The sequence below is a fragment of the Rhinatrema bivittatum genome, chromosome 1 (assembly GCF_901001135.1).
Source record: "Rhinatrema bivittatum chromosome 1, aRhiBiv1.1, whole genome shotgun sequence".
Lineage (NCBI taxonomy): Eukaryota > Metazoa > Chordata > Amphibia > Gymnophiona > Rhinatrematidae > Rhinatrema > Rhinatrema bivittatum.
The window spans coordinates 792194445-792218590 of NC_042615.1; the positions used below are offsets into that span (position 1 = coordinate 792194445).

At 40.4% G+C, this 24146-nt stretch overlaps 1 protein-coding gene across 4 annotated transcripts in view; it reads right to left on the minus strand.

Moving 5' to 3' along the window:
• Positions 1-24146, minus strand: part of SETBP1 (SET binding protein 1) — a 535593-nt gene that overhangs the window by 145587 nt on the left and 365860 nt on the right. For all 4 annotated transcript variants that reach the window (XM_029580975.1, XM_029580956.1, XM_029580966.1 and 1 more), the window contains one exon: positions 18173-21617. In XM_029580975.1, the coding sequence (XP_029436835.1) occupies positions 18173-21617 (3445 nt within the window). The remainder of the gene's footprint in view (positions 1-18172; positions 21618-24146) is intronic.

Below are 24146 nucleotides of genomic sequence, written 5' to 3' on the forward strand. Positions count from 1 at the left end.
TAAAACTGATGTTCATCATATTCACAAAGGAGAATTTTAAAAGCCCTAGGAGATATGTGCACGCCAAGCAGATTGTAAAAACTGCCCGAGGACACCAGCATCTCCTGCTGTGTGCACAAATACAAATTTGCCAAAAGGGGTGAGGCAAGGTTGTGCCGGGGCCTTTCTCAAGAGCTGAGCACTTAATTACTTACCTGCAGTGGCATGGTCCCATGCCCATAAATTTACTTCTGCTATGGATGGCATGCAAATTTTGAAACAAAAAAATCTAGGCAAGTCAGTGGGGTTTTAAGGGTCAGGGCCAACAGGTGGGAAGGGAGGCTATTAAATTAGGAGGGATGCAAATCCTATCCCTTGTAAAATGTCCCCACTTATGCGGTAGATATAGGATTCACACACACATGCACACGTCCATTTAAAATTGAGCATACATGTCCGTGTCCAAGCTATTTTGTAAAGTGCATATGTTATAAAGTGGCCGCATCTCTGGGTGCGAGCCGACGAACGTGGGCACATGTGCGCCCACACGTCTGTTTCAAAGTTACCAACCCTATGTGTTCAGACAAAAGCCTTATACGGTGGTGAGATATCATCATTTCTTTATTATTCCCCCGGCCTCTTTCCATTTAACAAGCCAAACATACACCCGGTTTTGACTGCTGCTGCCTGACTGCATACTTACTCCTGTTTTCAAGCAATATCAAGGACATAAACTTGAACAGAGAAAGAAAAATCTAAAAAAAATCCCAGGAAATACACAATAACTAAGAAAAAAACCCAAACCAAACTAATTCATATCCCGCAATATGGTCGAGGAGAAACCAAAAGTAAGGTCCCAGAAGTCGATTAAAAACAAAAGGAAAATATTGCATGAGTGATGTCATCCCAGCTATACAATCTTTAAATTACAGAGTGATATTTACCCAAGCATGTAACTCTACCATTCAAACCCAGGTCCCACCTTTCTCAGCATTCAAGAAACATAATTAAGAGGCCTCAAAAAACACATCTAACATTATCAAACCTAAGCAAATATTTACATGAAAACTGTATCAAGAAAGTGATTCCTAACGAGAGGACCTCCTGATACATGGAAACAAATGTCTATCTTTGTTGTTGAGGAGCCCCCTAAGCAGATCCTGAAAAATACATATTTTTTTGGCTCAAAAATAATTTTGAGGGTTATGAAAAATGGGTGCAGTACATGATCACAGTTCTGCAGGAAAACAAAGGAAGGTAACATAGGAGTTCTTTTGGGTTCTTCACTAGGAGAATCCTCTAATAACCCAGTCAAATCCAGGCTATATGCCCTCAAACAGAGCTTTTTCACTTGCTGGCCCCACCCTCTGGAACTCCATTGCTCCCAGACCTACGCACTGAAACCTCTACACCCAAATTTAAAAAAACCCCTTAAAACCTGGCTTTTCCTACAAGCCTTTCCGTCTATCACTACCCCCTCTGTGACTAATTGCTAAATATCTTGCTGCATAATGATGGATAACTGCGAAGAATTGCCGAAGTCTACCCGACTTTATCCAAATTTTCCGCATTCTGGATAGTTGTTATATATTTTTGAACCTTGTATAAATTTCTCCCACTTAATTAGTATCACCTTACTTTGTGTAAATTTCTCCCCTTTTCCCCCCCTCAAAACTCTTTGATTACAATGAACATGTACCCTAAAGTTGTACATAGTCTTCTCTGTTCTTAATTTTTATTTAAACTCCCGTACCCAGTTAAGCTGCACCCTCGTTTAATTTTTCTGTTCTCATGTATTCCTTGTTCACTGTAAAGGCCATGCCTAAATGATACCCAAGCTATCATAGTTCCAAGTTATATGTAAACCGATACGATGTGCAAACGGTTGTCGGTATATAAAATCTTTAAATAAATAAATAAATAAAATAAAAAAGTTTTCAGCACATGCTCCCTCTCCCTGGACTTCTAATCTCCTCCCAGAGGGCAAGAAATAAATCTTATTCACCCAGGGAAGTGCATTCCCTAGAACCTACAGAATGTTTTGCAGATATTTCTTGAAAGGTCCAGTGAGGGAATCAAAGGGGCTTGAGGAAAGTTCAATATCTGAAGATTAAGCTGTCTCGCAGCAATCTCAAGATTCTCAATTTTGCGATAGACCCAGTAATTTGTGCTCCATTGGCTCCCAACTGAACAGATAATATCTGTTGTTCCAACTTTTTAATCTTTTCGACTTTCAGGACAAAAATACTACCTTGAGCCTGAACTTTAGTACAAACTTTAGTTGTAGCAAGAATTAACAAATACATTTTTCATTCGAGACTACGGCTGACCATATCAATTCCAGTGTTATATTGGCAGGTCTCTGCCAGGCCCAAAGGAAAGATATGAGGAAAGGACAGAGGTACTTGCCCTGGTAACTAAAGCTTGACTAACCCCCTTTGACTGAGTGATGATATTGGACTTAGCTCCTTCAACTGTTAACTCCAGTCAGGGAGCTTCTTGCAAACTCCGCATTTGTGCCGGCATTTCCCCTCTGATCTGCTACAATTGCCAAGATCTCCACTCCCTCTGTGCATGCCTCCTGCATGGCCAAATTCAGGTCATGTGGCCCTGCTGGTGAAACCATCACACCAAGTCTTGTATTGGAGGGACAACAACCTCCTTCAGGCCTCAACATCATCCAGCTAGTTTGCAGCTTCTGAAGCATCACCAGCCATCAACATCAAGCGGTGCAAATACAGGGAGCAAATGCTCAACCGTTGATAACTACTGGAGTAGGCGGGGCTGGGAGGATTCGGAGGGAATATCTTTCACCTCACTCTTTCATTTACAAGTTATGAAATCGGGAAAAAAAAAACAAAACAAGAGATACTAAATGTAATCCACTCTGCTCCCGGAGCTCCTCCAGTTGTACATCTAAACTTGGCAGTCATCTTAGATCGTACCCACCCCATCCCTCTTTTTTATCAACATAAATATCTAGATCTCTTTCCTGCTTAGCGTTAAGATAGTGTGGTTGCCATATTAGACCACTTGAAGTTATGAAAATAAAGATTAACAAAAAAAATTAAGCTGATACCTTCTTACTGGACTAACTCAAAACATTTCTTCACCCGCTTTCAGGAGTAAACACTGCCTTCCTCAGGTCTGAAGAGAATGAGCAAAAAAATGATATTGCTAGAAACTCTAAGTGAACCACAAACTGCTTTGCAATGACAGAGTGAAAGGTAAAGGGGGTATTGGGGGAGGGAGATTGATGGGTAATCAGAAGGTGACGGATTGTCTGTTGCGGGTGTGATTGTAGGGGTGTGTGTGTGTGTGGGGGGGGGGGGGGGTATGTGTGTGTGCATTGTAGCATTTTCTGGCATTCTTTGCAAATTCCTTCAGTTATTTCTGTGTCTCTCTGTGCTGATGTTGTTCTGTGGCAAAGTGCTGATAAGTAGGGATGTACATATTCTGTATCTGAACTCTGACTTTCCCATTCCCTGATTTTCTAGTTTTGCATGAGATCTTACTGCCTGACTAACATTTTTAACGCACTCAGTACATGCAAATAGTTTCTCTCCTTTATGTTTTCTGTTCTGCCTGTATTTCTTCCCTAAGACTGAGAGCTTTTATGTACAAACCACTCCAGTATAATCAACAGAGTGGGAGAACCAGGCTAGGATCATTTTAGAGGGATTAGAACAAAATAAAGAACCGTAAAATAGTTGGCAGGGAGGAGGCATTTTTTATTCTAATTCTTTCACTTTTTTTTTCTGGGGGAAAGCAAATATCCTATTTCAAAAAGAAACAAACAACAGCAAACACTGATTTCAGGCACTACTATGACAGATCAAATTTCTCAGATTTTATTTAATCTTCACTCTTGCCTGTAGAATAGCATGTAATATACAAAAATTGCCATGTTAATGCACAAGTTTTAAGCTTTGGATTCTTTTCCCTGGGCTAATTGTTAAGGATCTACAATCCATTGCAGGCCCTGTGATCTTCGCAAAGTGGCCTGCTCGATGTTCTATCCATCTAGCAAGCGTGTCTGGCTGAGACACGTGAAAGAGCATTTTCCTTGGCAGCTCCCATTTTGTCGTACCATTTACGCAAGAGTTGTGGTTAGTAGCTTAGATTTCAAGCTTTATGGGGTTACTGAAAACTTACCTGTTTAGACTTAATTTTGATTGATCCTCTGATAGATAGAACCTTACCTTATCTAAGTTGTATTTCCAATTTTAGTGGTAGCCACTCTTAACTTGTCAATTATGTTGTTTGTCTCATATTTTATATATGTTATTTTGTGAGCTGCCTAGAGACATTGGCAGCATATAAGCAGAAATAAATAAATAAATAAAGGTGGCAAGTCCTATATTGTGGAACTAGAGGAATGGCACGTAGGCATGTGCATGCAAGTTCCCTATGGTGGAATTAGGAGCATGTAAGGTAGGAATGTGCCAGTAAGTTCACTATGGTGGAATTAGTGGCATGGAAGGTAGGCATGTGCAACTGCCAGCAAGTCCCTTATAGTGGAATTAGAGGCATCACAGCCAGCAAGTCCCCCATGGTGATATTAAGCGTATGACAGCTAGAAATGAGGCAGCAAATCCTCTATGGTGCTACTACAGTTCTAACAAGTAGGCATCAAGCAACAAGTCCCCTATGGTGATACTAGAGGTGTGGCAGCTAGGCTTCAAGCAGTTGACAGACATGATAAAGACTACAGAAGGAATTCATACATTGCACAGCACATCTCAAACATGTTCAGTCTTCAAGATCAGTGTTGCTAGATCTGCAGCGCAGTGATTGGCGGATTTAGAAAAATGCTTCACTGTGATTCATTGTCTCCTTGACAACGTATCTTGCCAAGGTCTAACAAGGTACACATGAATCACTGTGCTGGCTGCTAATAGCTATATTGTAACAATTCCTGATGACTCTGTTTCATCTGTTCTCCATAGTCTATAATGGTCATTGAAATGAATGGGGGAAAATAAATGAAACAAATAGGATTCATTTAATGTGTGGGTCCCTCTCAAATTCATTTCAGAGTCCCCTAAACAAATTAGACTCAATTTGTTTCGGAATGCCCATTCATTTTAAATGAATGTACAGTCCTACTGATAAGGGGAGAGAGCATCTGAAATGGAGCATTGGTCTGCACACTAACAGTTCAAACAGATTCTGACAGTTCTCATAGAAAGCAACAGAAATGTTTTCCTGTAGGAAACAATTTAACTTTTTTTGGAAGTTTGGTTCTCTGAAAATACTGATCTTCTGTTTCTGGTTTTCAAACTCATCTGAGATATTCACATTTTCTTCCTGCATGCCAAATTTCAAGAATTTCCATCTCTTTTCAAGAGTTATTATGCCTAGAGACAAATGAACTGATCGACAGATGGGCACTGATCCTTTTTACATAATTCTTTCCAACATTCCATATGCTGGAAAACATAAAAAACAATGTTAAACTGTGCCTTTGGGATGTGGAAATTCAAGGGCCAAATACCATTTTGAAGGTGAAGAACTAGCATTAACTGCACAGAAAATATACATGTGCTCCTCATCTTAGATGACCTCAAGATAGCCAGTCAGTGTGACAAAGCAGTTGGGAAGGCTAACAGTATACTTGGATACATAAAGACTGTTATCGCTAGTAGAAAGAGGGAAGTAACATTAACTCTATACAGGTATCTGGTGAAACCTCACATTGAATACTGTGTTCAGTTTTGGAGACCATATGTAGAAAAGAATATTGAGAATGTAGCTGCAACTCAAAGGAGGGTGACTAAAATGGTGCATGGTCTGTACTATAAGTCGTACATAGACTCACAGAGTTAAAGATGTAAAGAAAGGAACGGGGATATATGACATATTCAAATTTCTACCAGGCTTCAATAAGGTACCAAAAATTAACATTTTCTATAGACTGAAAATGTTATGGACAAGGTTAAGGGAGAGCATCTCAAAATGAATGAAGAAAAAAAAAATATTCTTTCACTGAGATGGTTGGCAACATCTGGAATGAATTTCCAACAGAAGAATTAGGAACAAAAGAGTGGCAGAATTCAAGCATACACTGGGTAGACACAAAGGGACACTAGCAGCAGAGGTACAAGTAAATCACAGAACAAGTACGAGCTGTGACAGGATGGTGAGTGGGTATAAATGGGAAGACTCTGTGGAATAAATGGTCGTTTTCTGCTAACATGTTCTATGTTTCTATGAGCCAGCTGATGGGATATATGTGCACTTAAAAGAATTTGCTTCTACATATTTTACCAATCCATTAAAAGGTATCAAACCCTACTAAAACTCCAGTTTTTTTCAGGACCTATACAGCTAATAGAAGTATACTCATATTCAATGAATCTGTCCGGTTAAGTCCAGTAACATTGAAAAAGCAGAACTCTCAAGGTGGAGTTAGTCAAATACAACCTCAGGAGTTTCAAGGTGATAGTAGCATTCCATAGGATCTCTGCAATTATATTTTATTAATATTTTATTTTCAATACACCTTATTGGTCCAAGTGCCATACCGGGGAATGCCAAGGTCCATCGAGCCCAGAATTCTCTCCCCAACAGTGGCCAGGCCAAGTCACAAGTACCTGTCAGATCCCCAATAGTTGATCTATTTCTTGTACCTCACTCTCAAGGATGAGCATTGGCTTCCCTAATTCTGCCTGCCTAATAAATGCTTATGGACTGTTCCTTCAGAAATTTGTTCAATCATGTTTTGAACCCCACTCTGCTAGCTGCCTTGACCACGTCCTCTGGCAACAGATTCCATAGCTTGATTGTGCGCTGAGTGAAAACAATTCTTCCTATGATTTGTTTTAAATCTGCCAGGTTGCTAGTTTCATGGAGTGTCCCCTAGTCCTAGTGTTTGTTTAAAAGTGTAAATAACCATTCCCTATTTACCCATTCCACCCCACATGTCCCCTCTCAGTCGTCTTTTCCAAGTTAAATATCCCTAATCTGTTTAGCCTTTCTCCATAAGTGAGCTTTAACATCCTCTTTATCATATTTTTGTCACCCTTCTCTGTACCTATTCTATATCCACTATGACTTTTTTTTACATGGGGTGACCAGAACTGCACACAATACTAAAGGTGCAGTTGCACCATGGATCTAGGCAAGGGCATTATGATATTCTCAGGTTTTATCTCTATTCCTTTCCAAATAATTCCTAGCATTCTATTTGTCATAGTCGAACCTTGAAGGAAAAGTGGATGTAAACATTAGGAATCAAGACCACAAGCCAACTGTTTTGCATGGATACCCAGATAATCTTATTTAGAATGTCCATCTTTTGTTGCACAGCTTTGCAAAAAGGGATGTGCACATAAGAGACTCATTATTAAGTATCGGAGTCACCTTCCAGAAATTTGTTGCCAGAGGATGTGGTTGGTGCAGTTAGGATAGCTGTGTTTAAAAGAGAATTGGATAAGTTCTTGGAGGAAAAGTCCATTACCTGCTATTAATTGAGTTGATTTAGAAAACAGCCACTGCTATTACTACAAACAGTAACATGGGATAGACTTAGTTTTTGGGCACTTGCCAGGTTCTTATGGCCTGGATTGGCCACTGTTGGAAACAGGATGCTGGGCTTGATGGACCCTTGGTCTGACACAGTATGGAATGTTCTTATGTTCTTAATAAAAATACTTGAAAGTCATAACTGATTAATTGCTGCAAGCTGTAAAAGACATTTTTCTATTTGATGAATTGTAATATTTCCTGTTCTACACGGATAGTACCACTCATATTTATACCCTATTGCAGCATCACTGTTAGTAAGTTAATTTAAAGAAAATCCTCAGGAACACAGAGGGATTTGTGTCTTGATTTGTAGTTGGAACATTGAGGCAATCAGTGGGACCAGGAAGCTGAGGCTTCCACCCTAGGAAAAATCTTTCGAGAGCCTTTTTCAGTGACCCTGGGGGCTAACGGGCTATACTTATCCCAGTCAGTTTCTGCATAATTAAAGTTCTTCACTATTATTAATTGCCCCAACCTGGCTGCTTGCTGCATTCAATTTCGGCTTTGGCTGTTTCAAATCATATGGCATAAACTGCTTAAAAGAAACAAAAGCTAATAAAAAGTATTTCATTTTGCTGCTATGGAGTCTTCGCAGTAGATAGTTTCAGTTCACAAAATGAAAACCAGCATTGTCATAAATGTATTTACACTTTAGGTTTCTGTACATTCAGGTCAGATGGCACTACCAGCCCTGAAGCAACGTATACCAGACTGTCAATGCGATCTATTTAACAACAATTTTTTTAGAAAAAGAGGAATTGTGTCTTTCACACAAAGCAACTAAAAGTTGCATTTTGTGATGAATATTTCAAAGCCATTTATGTACATAAATCCTAGTTTCATGCACACCAATGGCTGTTATGAACTAGCCTGAGGTTCGCTGCATATAAATGTATGCATACAACCCGATTCCACACATACTTTTATGTGTTCTGGGGAGTGGTGTTCTGTGGAAAATAGTGGAAACTATTCTAAAGATCAAAATTAAGAGCATATAGAAAGACATAGTTTACTGGAACATAGTCAGTATGGATTTACCCAAGGTAAGTCTTGCCTCACAAATCTGCTTCATTTTTTTGAAGGGGTTAATAAACATGGGGATAAAGGTGAGCCAGTAGATGTACTGTTTTTGGATTGTCAGAAGGTGTTTGACAAAGTCCCTCGTGAAAGACTTTTAAGGAAACTAAAATGTCATGGGATAGGAGGTGATGTCCTTTCATGGATTACAAACTGGCTAAAAGACAAGAAACAGAGAGTAGGATTAAATGGTGAATTTTCTCAGTGGAAAAGGGTAAACAGTGGAGTGCCTCAGGGATCTGTACTTGGATCAGTGCTTTTCAATATATTTATAAATTATCTGGAAAGGAATGTGACAGGTAAGGTAATCAAATCTGCAGATGATACAAAATTATTCAAAGTAGTTAAATCACAAGCGGATTGTGATAAATTGCAGGAGGACTTTGGCAGATGAAATTTAATGTGGATAAGTGCAAGGTATTGCATATAGGGAAAAATAATCCATGCTGTAGTTACATGATGGTAGGTTCCATATTAGGAGCTACCACCCAGGAAAAAGATCTAGGTGTCATAGTGAATAACACATTGAAATCATCAGCTCAGTGTGCTGCAGCAGTCAAAAAAGCAAACAGAATGTTAGGAATTATTAGGAATGGACTGGTGAATAAAACGGAAAATGTCATAATGCCTCTGTATCACTCCATAGTCAGACCATACCTTGAGTACTGTGTACAATTCTGGTCACCGCATCTCAAAAAAGATAAAGGTGCAATGGAGAAGTTAAAGAGAAGGACAACCAAAATGATAAAGGAGATGAAACAGCTCCCCTATGAGGAAAGACTAAAGAGGTTAGGGCTGTTCAGCCTGGAGAAGAGACAGCTGAGGGGGACATGGTAGAGGTATTTAAAATCATGAGAGGTCTAGAACAGGTAAATGTGAATCGGTTATTTACTCTTTCAGATAATAGAAGGACTTGGGGGCACTCCATTGAGAAAGCAAGTAGCACATTTAAAACTAATCGGAGAAAATTCCTTTTCACTCAACGCACAATTAAGCTCTGGAATTTGTTGCCAGAGGATGTGGTTACTGCAGTTAGTGTAGCTGGGTTCAAAAAAGGATTAGATAAGCTCTTGGAGGAGAAGTCAATTACCTGCTATTAATTAAGTTGACTTAAAAATAGCTACTGCTATTACTAGCAACAGTAACATGGAATAGACTTAGTTTTTGGGTACTTGCCAGGTTCTTATGGCCTGGATTGGCCACTGTTGGAAACAGGATGCAGGGCTGATGGACCCTTGGTCTGACACAGTATGGCAATTTCTTATGTTCTTATGTTAACAGCCGTTATGGAAGAAATGATCCCTAGGAAGGTTATTAGTGCTATTAGACCTACCAAAAGCCTTTAATTTAGTTGATCATAAAACTTTGTTGCAGTATGGTGAAGGAGTAGCATTTGAGGAATCAAATTAAAATGGCTTTCGAGTTTAACTGACAGAAAGCAAATTATGCTTTGGCAAGGCAGTAAATCTACCCATAAGGAAATCCAGATGGGGGATACCACAAGGTGCCTCATTGCCCCCAATCCTTTTTTGGCTCCATCGGGTAACTGTTTGAGATTATGGTTTTGAAATATTTATCTATATACAGATCTTGGCACCTCTGTGGAATAATCATGATGAAGCAGTTTCCTGTTTAAATCAATGCCTACAAGCAGTGTCTGATTGGTTAAGAGAAAATAAGATGTTTTTGTTCAACAACAGAATTGTTGCCCTTGACAGTTATTGAAAAAAACAATTTTAAGGGGGTAAAACATTTAACACCTGGGTCTCGCTGGCTGGCAGGCTACAAATACAAAATCCCAGATGTCCTAGGGGAAATGCAGAGGCTCTCATAAGTGGATCTGTCTGGCAGTGACCGGCTACAAAGCTCCTTGTGTAAATCAGGTTCTTGTGATGGGTTGGTGATGGCAGCAGAATACCATCCAGAAAAGGCATGGAAACCTGGAAGACCAGATGTTCAATTAACAGCAGGGTTGAAACTGGTGATGGTTGGATTATTGTGGGACCCTGTGAATGGACATGGGAAGAGACGGGAGCTGGGTTTGAACTAAAAAAAGGGGTCTCTGCTACCCAGGAGGGTGAAGTACAATGGAGGAGGAAGACAGAAGAGGAGATATCCTACCAGCAGTTGTGCTCTATGGCTGGCAGCTGGGGTATACCCTTGACGGTATGGACAGGAGTAACTGGGCAGACTGGGTGGGCCAACTGGGGTTTTTTTTTTGTGCTGTCATCTACAATATTACTGTGTAAAACCAGAATTGGATAACTCCATTCTGAAACCACAGGCTCCGTTTGGAAGCATGCACAACACTTGAAACAATTTTAACTGTTAATTTGTGAGACTGGAAAATTGGGCATCCAAATGGCAGATGAAATTTAATGTGGATAAGGTGATGCATATAGGGAAAAATAACCCATGCTATAGTTACACAATGTTAGGTTCCATATTAGGTGTTACTACCCAAGAAAGAGATCTAGGCGTCATAGTGGATAACACATTGAAATCGTCGGTCCAGTGTGCTGCGGCAGTCAAAAAAGCAAACAGAATGTTAGGAATTATTAGAAAGGGAATGGTGAATAAAACGGAAAATGTCATAATGCTTATGTATCGCTCCATGGTGAGACCGCACCTTGAATACTGTGTACAATTCTGGTCGCCACATCTAAAAAAAGGTATAATTGCGATGGAGAAGGTACAGAGAAGGGCAACCAAAATGATAAAGGGAATGGAACAGCTCCCCTATGAGGAAAGACTAAAGAGGTTAGGACTTTTCAGCTTGGAGAAGAGACGGCTGAGAGGGGATATGATAGAGGTATTTAAAATCATGAGAGGTCTAGAACGGGTAGATGTGAATTGGTTATTTAGTCTTTCGGATAATAGAAAGACTAGGGGGCACTCCATGAAGTTAGCATGGGCACATTTAAAACTAATCGGAAAAAAGTATTTTTCACTCAACGCACAAACTCTGGAATTTGTTGCCAGAGGATGTGGCTAGTGCAGTTAGTGTAGCTGGGTTTAAAAAAGGATTGGATAAGTTCTTGGAGGAGAAGTCCATTACCTGCTATTAATTAAGTTGACTTAGAAAATAGCCACTGCTATTACTAACAACGGTAACATGAAATAGACATAGTTTTTGAGTACTTGCCAGGTTCTTGGCCACTGTTGGAAACAGGATGCTGGGCTTGATGGACCCTTGGTCTGACCCAGTATGGCATGTTCTTATGTTCTTATGAATGGATACAGTTTCTGCAGGATTCCTTTATTGTGAACTATATATTAAGACCTAAAATGGGAGTTGTAAATATGAAAAAAGCCTCATAATATAATTAAAATGTGTAAGTTGGAAGCTAAATAAATCAGGAGAATGTACAGAGTAAATTCAATGTCCACACATAATTTTGAGTGAGGAATTGTATTCTTTTGAAACGGCAACTCCACAGTGTTTTAACAGAATATAATTTAAAGCGGGTCCCCCAACACGGACCCGTGTTTTGCTGCGAGGCTGCGTCGGGAGGGACGAACAGTACTTTATTTCTTCTGTAACCGGTTTCACATTCAGTGTCACTGGGAGTGCTGGGAAGCTAGTTAAAAATGTTAAAAATCTATAGTTCATATTTGCATTCTTGGTATCTATTTGCATTCTTGTTATCTATTTTTAATACTTTAAAATTGCATGTCTCGAACTGCATCCTCCATGGGAAGCAAATACATAGAGAATTTAATTCATTATGGTTTGGACTATGTTCATTGGAAAAATATCCCATATGGAGCTGAAAATAACTTCTACCCTACAATAGATCCATGTAGTCACCTCCAGATGGTTTCCTCCTGGTTATTATTTACCTGATGAATGGCAGTTTTCTAAGATGGATTAATGCCCAGCAGGAATTAAGCTCACTCTGTCTAGGAATTCATACAGAACATTTTTATCTGAGTACTAAAACAATAAGCCACATTATTTGAAACACAGGCATACTGTAATTTTTTTTTGTTTTAAATTGTAGGGTTTTTCGGGGCACATAAATTATAAACAGAGCCCATTAGGATAAAAACATAAGGTTTTCCATACCAAGATCCATCAAGCCCAGTATCCTGTTTCCAACAGTGACCAATCCAAGTTACAAGTACCTGGCAGAATCCCAAAGAGTAGATCGATTCCATGCTGCTTATCCCAGGAATAAGCAGTGGATTTGTGTAACTCCATCTTAATAATGGTTTAAGAACTTTTCCTCCAAAAGCTTGTCCAAAACTTTCTTAAACACAATCGGGTGGATTTTAAAAGCCCTGCTCGCGTGCCGGCACGCCTATTTTCCATAGGCCGCTGGCGCGCACAGGTCCCAGGGTTTTTCGAAGGGGGCGTGTCGGGGGCGGGACCGGATGACGTGGCGCTTCGGGGGCGGGGCGGGGCGTTTTGGGGGCGGGGCATGGTCAAGGCCTCCGGACCAGCCCCCGGGTCGGAAGACGGCGCGCCAGCAGTCCGCTGGCGCGCTTAGATTTATGTCTGCTTCTCGCAGGCGTAAATCTAGGGACAAAGGTAAGGGGGGGGTTTAGATAGGGCCAGGGGGGTGGGTTAGGTAGGGGAAGGGAGGGGAAGGGAGGGGAAGGGAGGGGAGGGGAGGGCGAAAGGAAGCTCCCTGGAACGGAGGCAGGCTGCGTGGCTCGGCGCGCCCAGGCTGCCCAAAATCGGCAGTCTTGCGCGCGCCGATCCAGGATTTTAGAGGATACGCGCGGCTATGCGCGTATCTTACAAAATCCAGCGTACTTTTATTTGCGCCTGCTGCGCAAACAAAAGTACGTGATCGCGCTTTTTTTAAAAATCTACCCCAATTACACTAACAGCTTTTACCACATCCTCCGGCAATGAATTCCAGAGCTTAATTATGTATACAGTAAAAAAAAAATGTTTATTAGTTTTAAATGTACAACTTAGTAACTTCATTGTGTGTCTCCTAGTCTTTGCACTTTTGACAGAGTAGAAAACTGATTTACATTTATTCATTTCATTCCACTCCATTCATTATTTTATAGACTCTTATATCTCCTCTCAGCCATCTTTTATGAAAGTTGAAGAGTCCTAACCTCTTTAGCCTTTCCTCATAGGGGAATCGTTCCATTCCTTTATCATTTTGCTCACCTTTCTCTGAACCTTTTCTAATTCTGATATCTTTTTTGAGATGTGGTGACCAGAACTGTATACAACACTCAAGATGATGTTGCACCATGGAGTGATACAGAGCATTATAAAATTCTCTATTTTATTCTCCAATCCTTTCTAATAATTCCTAGCATTCTATTTGCTTTCTTGGCTGCTGCTGCACATTGAGCAGATTTCAATACATTATTAAAGAATACACCTAGATTATTTTCTTGAATGATGGCTGTGGAATCTTGTATTGTATAGCTATAATCTGGGTTACTCTTCCTTAAGTGCATCACTTTTCACTTGTCCATATTGAATTTAATTTTCAATTTGTATGCCCAATCTCCCAGTTTTGCAAAGTCCTCTTGCAATTTCTCACAATCCTTTTGTGATTTAACAACTTTGAATAATATTGTGACATTGGCAGATTTGATCACCTTACTCGTTCCCATTTTCAGGTCATTTATTAATACATTAAAAAGCAGTGGTCTTGGACTAGATAGATCCCTGGTGCATGCCAGTCTTAACCATTCTCCACTGAGAAAATTTATCATTTAGCCCTACTGTCTGTTTTTTATCTTTTAACCACTTTCCAATCCACAATAGGACACTGCCCACTATCCCATAACTTTTTATGTTCCTAAGTGTCTCATGAGAGACTTTATCAAATGCTTTCTGAAATCCAGATACACTACATCAACTGACAACCCTTTATCAACATATTTATTTAGGCCCTCAAAAAATGTAGCAGATTGGTGAGGCAAGACTTGCCTTGGCTAAATCCATGTCAGCTTTGTCCCATTTATTTATGCCTATCTTACGGGCCGATACAGGCCGATACAGGGTCGGCGGTAAAAAGAGGCGCAAGGGACACTAGCACTTCCCTAGTGCCTCTTTTTGGACAGGAGCGGTGGCTGTCAGCAGGTTTGACAGCCGACGCTCAATTTTGCCGGCGTCAGTTCTCAAGCTCGCTGACAGCCACGGGTTCGGAAACCGGACGCCAGCAACATTGAGCGTCCGGTTTTCAACCCGCAAGCCGACTTCAAATTTTTATTTTTATTTTTTTAACTTTTTGTAACTTTCGGGACCTCTGACTTAATATTGCCATGAGCACTTTCCCGGTCCCCGGAGAAATTAGCGCCTACCTTTGGGTAAGTGCTAATTTCTGAAAGTAAAATGTGCGGCTTGGCTGCACATTTTCCTTTCTGAATCGTGCGGGAATACCTAATAGGGCCATCAACATGCATTTGCATGTTGCGGGCGCTATTAGGCTCGGGTGGGGGAGGGGGGTTGGACACGCGTTTTCGACCCCTTACTGAATAAGGGGTAATGCTTGTGCGTCGAAAACACGCATCCACTCGCGGGTTAACAGTGCGCTCTGCCGGAGCGCACTGTACTGTATCAGCCTGTATATGTTCAGTAATTTTGTTGTTTATGATAGTTTTTACCATTTTGTCTGGCACAGACGTCAGTCTCATTGGTCTGTAGTTTTCTGTTTCACCTCTGCATCCCTTTTAAAAAATTGCCATTACATGGCAACAGTCTTCATGATAGTTTACAAATTACCAATAGCAGGATGCAATGTCATTTTTCAGTTCTTTCAACAATCTGGGATGCATACCATCTGGTCCAGGTGATTTGCTACTTTTTAGTTTCTCAATTACATCTTCCAGGTACACTGAAATTTGTAAAGCAAGAAAATGAAATAGAGGTAGGTGAACCATACCAATAAATATGAAAATAACGAGTGGTACAAAAAAAAAACAAATAGATAATAAAATAAAAAAAATATATATTTATAAATGTGTGATAACATATTACAAATGTAATATCAATAAAAGAATATTTATAATAAAATCAAAATTAAAATTAGCACAATGATGAATCCAATACACCCGACATGGCCATGTTTTGACAAGATATGTGCTTCAGGGGTGATTATATATTTGATTGTCCTTATTGATAGGGAATAAGGACAATCAATTTTAAATTTGATTTTATTGTAAATATACTTTTATTGATATTAAATTTGTAATTTTTATTACATATTTTAAAATATTTTTATTGTATTTTAATATCTATTTGTTTTTTGTGTATCACTCTTGTTGTTTTCACATTGAAATGTGTTTCAGTTCCAGTGAATATCACCTTTGAATATCATTTCTGGCATAGGAATCTCTCTGTGATACCAAACTCAACTGTTCAGTGTTGAAAGGTTGAACAGTCTTTTTAAGATTCAATTTAAAAATTCAATTTCCAAAAGGTGTAACAAATAGATTTATTTTAAACAATCTTCATACTCGGTGTTGCCAATTAGGTATTTTCAGGAGACTGAAGAAGAATTCTAAAGAGGTGATTCTGGTTCAAACTTTGTAACATATCTGGTTTAGCAGCAAGGAACCCAAGGTTTAAAGACAAACATTTGCGCTGAGATTTAATATCATGATAAACACATAAATTGAAGAGGCATGGCAAAGGCACCTCTGTCAGCCAAGCTATCAATGCTTCAGTAACTGAAAGCCAGTTCTGGGCCCAGCAGATTTTGGTACGAGAACTCAAACACTCAGGTTTTCTGCATTACAGCACAGGTGTGCAACTAATATATCAATTATTGTGTTGACGGTATGAAACAAATTGCCTCTATATTTCACCAAATGCATTTGACACTGTGGTTCAAATATTGGGTTAGAAATCTGAATTAGGCCTGCATTGCAGCTTCACTTCAGGCAATACCACTTGTATAGTTCAGACAGTTCTTTTTTAATATCACTTTTACTTGATTCCACACAGATACTAAATAGAACATCTCTCTCCTAGTTAAACGTGTAAAGCCCTTTTAAGTGTAATTGAATTTTTACTGACATTTTTAATTAATAGTGAGCACATAAAGCACTGGAAAAGTCAACTGGGTTTCTAATTCCAAATTAAATGAATATAAAAGCTAGTCATAAGACCAGTAATTGTGCTAATTCTATTAATTTTCTTTGACAAAAAAAACTTATTTCATTGTGGTATCTCTTATTTCAACAAAAAGAACCCTTTAAAGAAAAATTAAATTATAATTAAGACATGCCATTTTTTTAAAACAGCTATAATCTTTGTGTCATCATCCTTTCCCATTTCCCCTATGTGGCAGAAAGTGAAATTTCATACAGTGTTCTGCTTTCCAGAGATGCAAAAGCATAAAGCAGAATGAGATAGAACAGTAATGTAGTCAGCTAGGTTAAGGGAGCATACACAATATCTGTTAGAAGAAGACTGGTTTGAAATGGATGGTCTTCATTTTTTCTTTTTTTCGAAGACTCTGTAGTGATTTTTCTATTGCAGAAATCTATGCAATACTCAATACTCTTGAAGTAAACTGAAATTTGTTACTAACAATATGCAGCTGAAGTGTCTCTGCAAGGGCATTAGAATTACGCTATGTTTTTTTTTGGGTTTTTTTTTCAATGAAATCCTGCTTTAATAAGCCTTCCAAGCTCAGTTACAGCAAAAAACCCATTAAAAAGCTGCACGTTCTTACTGGCCACCTGTGGGCAATCTGTAAGCATCTATACTGTAGGTGATGCTGTTGTTTTTTGTACATTTCTCATAGATTTTTGTAGAAATTTGCAGGGAGGTTACCAATATGAACTGTAAATAGTTAAGAAAACGAGAATATAATTTCATAAAGTGCTATCAGATAATTTAACATATTTTATCTGGTTGCAAAGCAAGACTTGCATTTTAAAGAAAAACACAAAAGTTATCGTTCAACATTTAGGAACCTGTTTACTAAAGATTTTCTCTCATTGTGATCAATTTTAAAAGGCGAGCGCCGATTTTATAACATGCGCGCGCATGTTATAAAATTCGATGGCTGCTCGCACATGCGCACTGGATTTTAAAATCCATGCGCATGTGCGGGCGGTGTGCGTGGCGGGGATTTTCACAAAATACACACGGCGACACAATCGGGCCTCCCCCAGTTCCCTCCCAGTCCGCTCCAATAAAAGAACGGACTGGGAGGAAACTTCCCTACCTCCTACCTAACCTTCCCCTCTCTTCCACGCCCCCTAAACCTAACCTAACTATCCCCAAATTTTTTATTGTGGTACTTATTGCTCCTCTGAAGTAGAAGTAATCTCCGTGTGCTGGCCGGCTGCCAGCACACGCTTCCCTGGGACAACATCAAATGGTGCTGTCCTGGCCCGACCGGCCCAGACCCCGCCCCCCCCAAGACCACCTCTTTGGAGAGGCCTGGCACTTCGGTACGTACCGGGGTTTACGCGCGTGGCTGGGTCCATTGTAAAATGCTCGCAGTGCGCGTAAGGTCTGGCCCCGCGTGTAGCCCATTTAAAATTGACTTGATTTTGTGCCTATGAGACAAATGCTTAGTAAATAGGGTCCTTAAGTTTGTTTTATAAAACAAGTCCTTCTGTAATAGTATGGAAATATTAACCTTACCAGAAGATGCTGCAGAATCACAGGTACTTCTGTCCCTTTTATTCACTCTGAATGCTTGAATGTCCTTTTCTCTATATGTACCAAAACCTTCAAAGTTCCTTCTTTTACTTCCATTACCATCACAGTCTCTCTTATCACTTGTCGCATTCATTTCCCCAAACATGTCCAAAGAATCTGGCCTTGCACAGCCCTCGGGATTGCCTGAGTATCTCTTCAAGCAGGACTCTGCAACTTCATTGCTTAAGTCGGACTTATCTTTCATTTGCATCCACTGCTGGCTATCGGAAAGTGACAAGGTAGTCAGAGTATCCATCTCAAAATGATTCTTTGAGCCTTTGTGTCCAGCTTCACAATGCTGGTGCTTCTGCTTCTCTTTATGCTTGCTTTTCTCATTTAGCAAGGACAGGTCTTTGTCCAAACTGGTCAGCTTCTCGCTCATTATATGCCCGGAGAAACCCGTGGTCTTCCCAGCAAAAAGACCAGCAAAGTCTTCATGACTTCCTAGTCCCCGATCGTCCTTATGCTTGTGCTTATGTTTATGCTTCCTTTTGTGAAGGCGGCCACTGGACAGACTGGTTCCTCCAACTTTTGCAGGAGCCAAAGATGTCTGCATGTCTCCTAGAGCCATCCCCACAGGTGTTTGCAGATGCACGCCGTGTTTTGTTTTATGCTTAGCAGTAGCAGACATCTTCATATGGGAGCCTGCATGAAACTGGGGCGGAGGTACCGTAGGCCTCATAAATGGAGAAGCTGCTCCTAGCGTGTGAGACAGATAGAGAGGAGCAGGATACTGACCATAATAACCAAGATTCATCATAGGCATAGATGTGTAAGGCATTCCATAGGGTGCATAGTAACTCCCACTGGGAATAGGGTATCCAAACCCTTGTAAAAAAGGCACCTTTGTCATGGTGTCATTGGTTTTGGCAGGTCTACCACGCTTTTTCTTAGACTTTGTGTCAGAGGTCCTGCGAAGATAGAGCAATGGGTCATACTGAATATATGGCACAGGGTAATAGTGATCAAAATTTATTCGGAAGATGCTGGGATATGGATTTTCATGGTAAAACGTATAGTTTCTATGGGAAATTCTAAATACTTGAAACTTGTTGATTAGTTCCTCAAGGTCTGCAAGAAACTGGAGATCATCTCTGTTCTGCAGACTTTTTCTTTTCCTTTTGTGCTTTGGCTTTTTAACATTTTCATGAGAGAGAAAGTTGTCCACAATGAGATGTTTCTGCAGGTGACCATGTTTGCTCTTTGTGCTGGTGTCAGACGGTATAACCTCTGGATTATCCAGGGTACAGAAATCAAAAGAATATCTCCTGCGTGATTCAGAACTTTTTTCTGCCTGATCAGAAGTGCTGTTATTATCGGTACCAATTCCACTGTCACTAGGTATCGTTTCCTCACTGTGAGACTCACTTACTGGTGACAATGTAACTTCCTTTAAAGAGCCTACCTCACACAGATGGGAAGGTGAATTAGCCATTAATCTGGGTGGAGACAGCTTCCAAGTACTACTGTGTAGTCCTTTATGGGTTTTTGTAGGAAGAGCACTAATGGGCTGAAGATTTGGCATAGTTTTTAATTCTGAAAAATTGGTATCAGTACTAGCAGGACTAAGGTTTCCATTAGACCCCACTAACTGTGCTGTAACAGAATGAATAGCTGCTGGTGAAGATGCCACAAGTGACTGCAAGTTGGAAGGCACTGCTGGGATTTCTGGCTGGTTAGAAACAGGCCTTGACTGCTTAATGGCTGTCTTAGGTTCTTCCAGTTGAGGCTGCTGCTCTGCTCTTGGCTTTCTACCTCGTTTTTTGCCAATGTAGATAGTTCCCCTCTTACTGACATTGATCTGCTTCCCTAATCTAGCATCAATTGTTGTTGTCACAGTTGCCACTGCATTTGATTGTGGCTGTGTTTTCGACTTCAAGGCTGTGTTGCTGGAGCAAGACAGAATTTGGTTTAAAATATTCTTTCTCTTGAGGGTTTTCATCTTGTTTATAGTTTTGATGGTTTTTTTGTCTAATACACCAAGCTTTCCAACTTTTTTGTGAAACTTTATCTCGCTTATGGACTTGTCTTCCACTGGTACCACCTGGGGCAGAGTTGCAAGACTCCGATTCCCTTTTCTTTTATTTGTGCCAGGAAACTCTCGATTGATTGGGCTCACCGGGCTGGTGGATGTTCCCTCATGAATGGTTTCCACAGTCAGTAAAGGCTGTTTCTTTGGTCGCCCCCTTTTTTTCTTGACTGGTGTAATCACTGTAAGGCTGTCTGTATTGGTATACAATGGACTGGCTGGTGTTATGGGATAGGCTGAAGGAGGCTCTACCACCAGTTTCTCAGCTGTTATAACAGAGCTCTCTTGGAGAATGCTAGTGGTTTTAGGCTTACCGCAAGTCCATCTCCGCTTAGCTGCCAATTTGGGGTGCTCTATTTCAGATACTTTATTGGATGCAGAAAGGTCTGTTGATGCTAGAGCTGTCAGCAGAGATGCTGACTTCCGTAGTCTAGTAACATTGTTTAGGAGAGATTTGCTAGCATTTCTATTGCTTTCAAGAGTTTTGGATGGAGATTCATTCTCGACAGATTTACTCTGCTTTATGGCTCTAAGATCTTTTTTGTTCCCTTCTGGATGTAAGGTCATCCTATTACCTAGTTCAGTGCTCATTTGTAGTCCGGGAGGCAGGATTTTCTCCTGGATAGTTTTATCTACATTAGCCTTGGAAGACTGCCTTTTTTTTCTTTTATGGCCAGGTGACTCTACAGTTGAAGTATTTATTGGGATAGTGATTCGTACATGACTTGAATCATTTTCTGAACCATTTACAGAGCTTACATTTTGCCTAGTGGTCAATGTCTCCAAAGTGTTATCTGTTGAATAAGATTCCTTCTTTCTCTCTGTGGTATCATGCGCTATGGTCTCAAGCACTTTTTGTGCACTTTTAATCCAGTCTAAATCTGTGTTTATGACTGTTTGGTTGAAGTCTTTTTTGTTAGACTTCTTCTTTATATTTCCAGCAGGTGGATCAGGGGGCTCCTTCTGTCCTTCTTGGTTACCTAGAGTCGAAAGCCCATTACATTCGAGTTGATTGCTCTGTTCTGATGTTACAGTGATAATATTTGGTGATGAAACAGTACTACAAGGTGCAAGCTCTTTGTTATTGGTAGATATCTGACTCCATGTGCTGCCCCCTCCAGATTTCTTTGTTTGCAACTTGGTAAATGAACCAGATAATTCAGGTATTGGATTCTTGATTATATTGGCTGCTTCCTGGTTGATTTGGGCAGTGGATAAAGTATCTGAGTTGGCTGACCAGTCAAGATGATGCTGGCTGTTTTTCTGCTGGTGCTTTGGTTTTAAGGTGTCACTGGTGAAGTCTTTTTGGAGGTCAGGGTCATAGTGAAGCGCAGAATGTTTTTGTGGTCTGTCATGAACCTGTGAAAAAGAAAACTGATATAAGTTATTTGATCCCAACAACAAAGCTAATGCAAGGCAATCATTTATCTTCATAACATTTCTTTTCTTTTTTTTTAATCCTGGGCCAATTTTTCAAAATTACTAAGTTGGTTACAGGTAGACCTAAGATCATCTTTTAACTCAGTCAATTATGTAACTATGTTATTATGTAAGCTATAACCATGTGATAATGATAGAACAATTATGAATTTTTGTAGGCCATCCTTGGCACCATAATAATGAAACAAGTTAATGGAAACTTCTGCAAATGATATCCTGCAATTTTGTGTATATAGTAACACTCTTTTACTCAGTAAATTTAACATAGTTAAATGCCAAAAAAGCTCTGCATCAATACATTTTTGCACCTACTACACAATTCAACAAAATCTAAACTCATGATCTATTATGCGTATAGCAGTGAACAATAAGGATAAAAAAAAGTGATAATGTATTCTAACACATAATATATTCATATAATAATAAGTAGTGAAATTATCAATGAATCCTAAATTAAACACCCTTACCAACAGCAAAAATGCTAAATGAAGCAAAATTTAACAGGATAAATAATTTTCAACTGTGTACTGCAGGGGTGGATCACTCCAGTCCTCAAGAGCCACAAACAGGCTTGGTTTCAGCTTCAGGCTTCCACTGTATACAACTCTATCTGATGCATATTCATGGCTCTTGAGGACCAGAGCTGGCCAAAGCAGGCTCCTGTTTTTTGCTGTACACTATTAACAACGTGCAGGGGCTCAGTTTTCCGACACAGAATGCGCCCTTTACCACTGGATCTAGTCTTTGCCATAGAGTCAAGGGTAAACTTAGTGGCCTGTGGCCCATCCCATCTCCCTCTCTCCAGCCGCTTGAGGTGAGGTTGCTGCCACCGCTAGTGTGAGCCACAGCCTTCTCTCTCTTCCAGCCAATGTCACTATGAGCTCCCACTGCCTTATTTCTTTTTCCAGTTGATGTTGATGTGAGCTGCTAATACTGCCTTCTTTCCCTCTCTGAAATGAGGCACCTCCCTCAGCTGTTGTGAACTGCCATCTTTTTACTGCCGACTGATGCATGTCACTACCTCTCTTCCTCCTGTGTTGACGTAAGCTGTTTCTTCCCTCCCCTTTGGTGACAGTGCTGCTGCCTCCTTCTCCATCTGATGCTGATGTGAGTCACAATCTCTCTTTGACGCAAGTGTGGGCCAAGCTGCCTCCTGAATGTCTCCTGCAGCAACAGCTGCAAACCTTCCCTTCTACTGCCAGCACATCTGGCCCATGGGGGAAAGAAAAAGATTTACACATGGCCAGGAGAGAGGCAATAACAGAAGACTGGTGTAGTACTGGGGGAGCTAGTGTTGATATAGGGGGATATATCCCTAAGAGCAGACACATAGAAATGTATTAGTGCTAACCAATTGTTGGCATCTATCTGCTGTGTATATATTTTATACTGATATTGTTTACTGTTTGTATTAATATATAATTTGTTTGTTAATGCTAATGTATTATTGATTGTATAATATGTATTGTGAGTGGCACTGATAAGGCAACAGAGAAATATAAAGTAATGAAAAAGGATAAGAAAACATAGGGATGGCTGACGGGAGGGAAAGGAGAGAAGAATGAGAAATGAGAATGGGAGTAAAGAAGGAGGACGCGGACACGAGAAAAAAGATAAAGGGAGGGAGGAATGAGAAGAGGGAGGAAGCAAACCAAAGAGATGGAGGAGAAGGATAACACTAAAAAGGGGAAGGAGAAAAAGTCTGGGAAGGGCCTACAAAGATAAGAGAGGAGAAACAGTGAAAGGGCGGAGCAAGTGTCGAGAGAGGGAAGAGATGAAGAAAGAGACTAGGAGAAAGAACAATGAAAAGGTTAAAAGAGAGAAAGAAATGAAATGGAGAAACAAAGACAAAATGGAACGAGAACAATTGTGAGGTCTGCAATACGGGATGGTAAAGTAACATTTTAGAGAAAACAAAAAAGTGTCAACAATTTTTCCAGGATCCATTTTTTAGCATATTAAATATGTAAATTGCATGCAGATTATTGTAAATATGCAAGGAGCGTCAGAATGTGTGTCGCAGTGCTGTCAAGCCACCGCTGCAGCTGCAGAATGTAGCCCTGCACTGCCGCAGGAAAAGGGAGCCTTCACAGTATTCCTATTAACCATTGCTGGGATTTGGGGTGAGGGTGGAGGGCTGCAGTCTTAGGGGTAGATTTTCAAAAACCGCGAATAGGCGTACTTTTGTTGGCGCTCCAGGCGCCAACAAAAGTACGCTGGATTTCAGTAGATATGCGCATAGCCGCTGAAATCCGGGATCGGCGCGCACAAGGCTATCGATTTCGTATAGCCGGCGCGCGCCGAGCCGCGCAGCCTACCCCCGTTCCCTCCAAGGCCGCTCCGAAATCGGAGCGGCCTCGGAGGGAACTTTCTTTTGCCCTCCCCTCACCTTCCCCTCCCTTCCCCTACCTAACCCACCTGCCCGGCCCTGTCTAAACCCCCCCCTTA